Consider the following 5,329-nt stretch of genomic DNA (forward strand, 5'->3'; position numbering starts at 1 on the left):
GCATGAAAGTGAAAGTGAAGTCGCTCAGTCGTGTCCGACTCTCAGCGACCCCATGGACTGCAGCCCACCAGGCTCCTCCATCCATGGGATTTTCCAGGCAAGAGTACTGGAGTGGGGTGCCATTGCCTTCTCCCTACATCATCTTTAAGCTTATCTTTAACATTTAAATAGAGGTAGACTCTCCCCTCATCTCAGACTCTCATCTTTGTCTTCTTCCTCTAGCTTAGCATTCACCACACACTCCTTACTTAAAAATATATTACTTTTGTGTTCTAACCTTTTCATTCTTGTCTACTTACTTCTTTTACTTTGTGCATTTATCTGTAGTTTTAGATCTAAAATATAGCTGCACACACTCCATCTTAGTAAAGAAGCAACTTTCCTATTTGGCTCAGAACCACTAAGCAGGCTCTCTCTCTCTTTTTTTAAACTTTTCATTTTATATTGGAGTATAGTGGCAACCCACTTCAGTGCTCTTGCCTGGAGAATGCCAGGGTCCGGGGGAGCCTGGTGGGCTGCCATCTATGGGGTCACACAGAGTCGGACGCCACTGAAGCGACTTAGCAGCAGCAGCAGCATAGCTGACCAACAATCTTGTGATAGTTTCAGGTGGATCCAGGCTATCTTATTTAAAGCTTTTTTAAACATTTATTTTAAAATTAAAATTAGTTTTAAAGGTAAGGCTAAGGATGCACCTGTTTTCTATTAGGATCAAGCTCTTTTTGCTCTCTCCCGTTTTTACTTTTTCTTTTCCATGCATACAAGACCTCAGAAATCCTTCTGAGATTTTCTCAGAGGTTTGAACAGAGGTTGTGCTTCACTAGAAAACTCTCTGAAGAAGATTCTCAAGACCTGTGGAACTTTAGGTCTTCACTTAAGTTTCTTTATTGCCTGAACTGGAACTGGTCTCACAGCAACCTTGTGTGTTCTTTTATCTGAGAGATGGTTTGGGGCAGAAAGGGGGTGAAAAGAGAATAGATGAGTTTCAAAAATGTTCATGATCTATTGTTTGCCTTGTTTAAAACAGAAAGAAAAAGTATTTGAAATATATTCTATTCTACTGATGTGACCTATTTTTTTCCCCCAAAGATGGGTGCAAGGATTCCCCAAGCAGAATGTTCATTTTGTCAACGACAGCACCATTTGCTACCCTTCTGGGAATTTCGTAATATTTATCAATATTGAAACCAAGAAAAGAACTGTACTCCAGTGTATGAATGGAATTGTGGGTGTCGTGGCAACTAACATTCCTTATGAAGTTGTGGCTTTTTCTGATCGACGGCTAAGACCACTCATATACATATACAACTTTCCTGGATTAACCAGAAGGACCAAATTAAAAGGTATCGTACAAGACCCTTCCTCTGACATGACGGAAAGATTTTGTTTTAAGATGTGGCCAGATCTAGCTCTTATACATGAAGGTTTTCTTTCTTTTTTTTTTTTTTTCTTTTGAAAGGTTGTTTTTTCAGTTTTGTGGTTTTTGTTTTGTTTTTTTGGAATACACATTTATAAGGAAGGAAACAGGGTGATCACTGAGAATTTAATTAAGTAGGCTAGAGCCTTGCTACTCAATATGTGTTCTCCTTACAATCAACATTGCATCACCTCGGATGCTTGTTGTAAATGCAGAAACTCTGCTCTCATCCCGTACCTACTGAATTGTAATCTACATTTTAACCAGATTCCCTAGGTGATTCATATGTACATTAAACTTGAAAGGTGCTGGATTAGAATACTCTATTAGAACAGTAAATGCTGTATGTAAAACTTTTTCAGAACAATATTTTCTTTCCTTGTGATTTATTGAAAATCTAACTGAATGGATATCATATAACTTCTAAAGGATAAGTCTCTGAGTCTCAATTTCCTTATGCATGAAATGAAGATAATGGTATCTACTGTTAACAAATTAAATTATATATAACATATATAATTGAATAATATATAATGTATGTGAAAATATGTGTATATATAATGTGTGTGTGTGTGTATATATATATATATATATCACATATTGTTTAGTCATGTCTGACTCCTGCAACCCCATGGACAGTACACTAGACTCCTCTGTCCATGCAATTTCCCAGGCAAGAATACTGGAGTGGGTTGCCGCTTCTTTCTCCGTATGTCATATATACAATATCAATCAATGTTTCCTACCATTTAAGTTATTATTAACTCATTCATAGACACAACTGTCCCAGACTGGCCTACTGCACATCTACTGAAGCCCCAATGTAACCATTCCCTCATGTAACACATCTTGGGCAGAATCTCAGGAAGGCTTGAGGCTGTAGCGTCTTAATTCAGTAACTTTTGGTGAAAGAAGTGTTTGGATCATGCCAAGAAATTTATCATTTAATATTTTATTTGTGGGAAATCTGTGTTCTCAACAGAGTAAAATAACATTTAAAACATAACCCTGACTCATGCATTGCGAACTATCTACAGTCATATCTTGTTCTATTATGCTTTGCTTTATTGTGCTTTATAGATACTGTATTTTTTAAAGATTGAAGGTTCATTGCAGCCCTGCATTGAGCCAGTCTCCTGGCACCATTTTAACAATTAGTATTTGCTCACTTTGTGTCTCTGTGTCACATTTTAGTAGTTATTACAATTTTTCAAGCTTTCTCATTATTATAATATGTGTTATAGTGATCAGTGCCCTATTCAATAGAATACAGTTACCGTTGTATTTGTTTTGGGGTGCCACAAACTACACCCATATAAGATGGCAGACTTAATCTCTAAATCTTTTGTTATGTGCTGACTGTTCCACTAAACAACCATTCCCCTGTCTCTGTCTCCCTCTTCAAGCCTCTCTATTTCTTGAGACACAACAATATTGAAATTAAGCCCATTAATAACCCTACAATATTGAAATTAGGCCATTAATAACTTCCCTGGTAGCTCGGTGGTAAAGAATCTGTTTGCAATGCAGGAGGCACTGCAGATGCGGGTCGATCCCTGGGTAGGGAAGATCCCCTGGAAGAGGAAACGGCAACCCACTCCAGTATTCTTGCCTGGAGAATCCCATGGACAGAGGAGTCTGGCAGGCTACAGTCCATAGTGTCTCAAAGAGTCAAACACGACTGAAACGACTGAGCATGTAGCACAATAACCTTACAAAGGCCTCTAAGTGTTCAAGTGAACGGAAGAGTCACACACCTCTCCCTTTAAATCAAAAGCTAGAAATAATTAAGCTCGGTGAAGAAGACATGTCAAAAGCCAAGAGGGGTCAAAAGCTAGGCCTCTTGCACCAAATAGTTAACTAAGTTGTGAATGCAAAGGAAAAGTTCTTAAAGGAAATTCAAAGTGCTGCTCCAGTGAACACAGATATAAGAAAGCAAAATAGCATCACTGCTGATATGGAGAAAGTTTTAATGATCTGTATGATCAAATAGCCTTAAATTCCCTTAAGCCAAAACCTAATCAAAAGCCAGGCCCTAACACTTCAGTTCTATGAAGACTGAGTGAGCTGAGGAAGCTGCAGAAGAAAAATTCAAAGCTATCAGTCATTGGTTCATGAGGTTTAAAGAAAGAAGTCATCTCCATAATATAGAAGTGTAAGGTGAAGCAACAAGTGCTGATGAAGAAGCTGTAGGAAGTCATCCGAGAGATCTTGCTAATAAAGGTGGCTAGACTATGGAACAGATCTTCAGTGTATTTAGATGAATCAGCTTTGTACTGCAAGAAGATGCCTTCTAGGACTTTAATACAGAGAGAAGAGGTCAGTTCAGTTCAGTTCAGTTCAGTTGCTGTCATGTCCGACTCTTTGCAACCCCATGAACCGCAGCATGCCAGGCCTCCCTGTCCATCACCAACTCCCGGAGTCCACCCAAACCCATGTCCATTGAATCGGTGGTGCCATCCTACCATCTCATCCTCTGTCGTCCCCTTCTCCTCCTGCCCTCAATCTTTCCCAGCATCAGGGTCTTTTCAAGTGAGTCAGCTCTTCGCGTCAGGTGACCAAAGTATTGGAGTTTCAGCTTCAACATCAGTCCTGCCAATGAACACCCAGGACTGATCTCCTTTAGGATGAACTGTTTGGATCTCCTTGCAGTCCAATGGACTCTCAAGAGTCTTCTCCAACACCACAGTTCAAAAGCATCAATTCTTCGGCGCTCAGCCTTCTTCACAGTCCAACTGTCACATCCATACTTGACTACTGGAAAAACTATACCCTTGACTAGATGGATCTTTGTGAACAAAGTAATGTCTCTGCCTTTTAATACTCTGTCTAGGTTTGTCATAGCTTTTCTTCCAAGGACCAAGTGTCTTTTAATTTCATGGCTGCAGTCACCATCTGCAGTGATTTTGGAGCCCCCAAAAATAGTCAGCCACTGTTTTCACTGTTTCCCCATCTATTTGCTACGAAGTGATGGGACCAGATGCCATGATCTTAGTTTTCTGAATGTTGAGCTTTAAGCCAACTTTTTCACTCTTCTCTTTCACTTTTATCAAAAGGCTTTTTAGTTCTTCACTTTCACCCATAAGAGTGGTTTCATCTGCATATCTGAGGTTATTGATATTTCTCCCAGCAATCTTGATTCCAGCTTGTGTTTCCTCCAGCCCAGTGTTTCTCATGATGTACTCTGCATAGAAGTTAAATAAGCACGGTGACAATATAGAGCCTTGACATACTCCTTTTCCTATTTGGAACCAGTCTGCTGTTCTATGTCCAGTTCTAACTGTTGCTTCCTGACCTGCATACAAGGTTTCTCAAGAGGCAGGTCAGGTGGTCTGGTATTCCCATCTCCTTCAGAATTTCCCACAGTTTATTGTGATCCACACAGTCAAAGGCTTTGGCATAATCAATAAAGCAGAAATAGATGTTTTTCTGAAACTCTCTTGCTTTTTCGATGATCCAGCGGATGTTGGCAATTTGATCTCTGGTTCCTCTGCCTTTTCTAAAACCAGCTTGAACATCTGGAATTTCATGGTTCATGTATTGCTGAAGCCTGGCTTGGAGAATTTTAAGCATTACTTTATTAGCGTGTGCTGCTCCTGCTAAGTTGCTTCAGTCGTGTCCGACTCTGTGCAACCCCATAGATGGCAGCCCACCAGGTGATGAGTGCAATTGTGCGGTAGTTTGAGCATTCTTTGGCATTGCTTTTCTTTGGGATTGGAATGAAAACTGACCTTTTCCAGTCCTGTGGCCACTGCTGAGTTTTCCAAATTTGCTGGCATATTGAGTGCAGCACTTTTGCAGCATCATCTTTCAGGATTTGAAATAGCTCAACTGGAATTCCTTCACCTCCACTAGCTTTGTTTGTAGTGATGCTTCCTAAGGCCCACTTGCCTTCACATTACAGGATGTCTG

At 40.0% G+C, this 5,329-nt stretch overlaps 1 protein-coding gene across 2 annotated transcripts in view; it reads left to right on the forward strand.

Annotated features, from left to right (window-relative positions):
- CFAP43 (cilia and flagella associated protein 43) overlaps positions 1-5,329 on the forward strand; it is a 101,118-nt gene that overhangs the window by 1,130 nt on the left and 94,659 nt on the right. For both annotated transcript variants that reach the window (XM_010859400.1, XM_010859401.1), the window contains exon 2: positions 1,090-1,343. In XM_010859400.1, the coding sequence (XP_010857702.1) occupies positions 1,090-1,343 (254 nt within the window). The remainder of the gene's footprint in view (positions 1-1,089; positions 1,344-5,329) is intronic.

The sequence above is a fragment of the Bison bison genome, unplaced genomic scaffold (genome assembly GCF_000754665.1).
Source record: "Bison bison bison isolate TAMUID 2011002044 unplaced genomic scaffold, Bison_UMD1.0 scf7180017864456, whole genome shotgun sequence".
NCBI classification, from domain to species: Eukaryota; Metazoa; Chordata; class Mammalia; order Artiodactyla; family Bovidae; genus Bison; species Bison bison.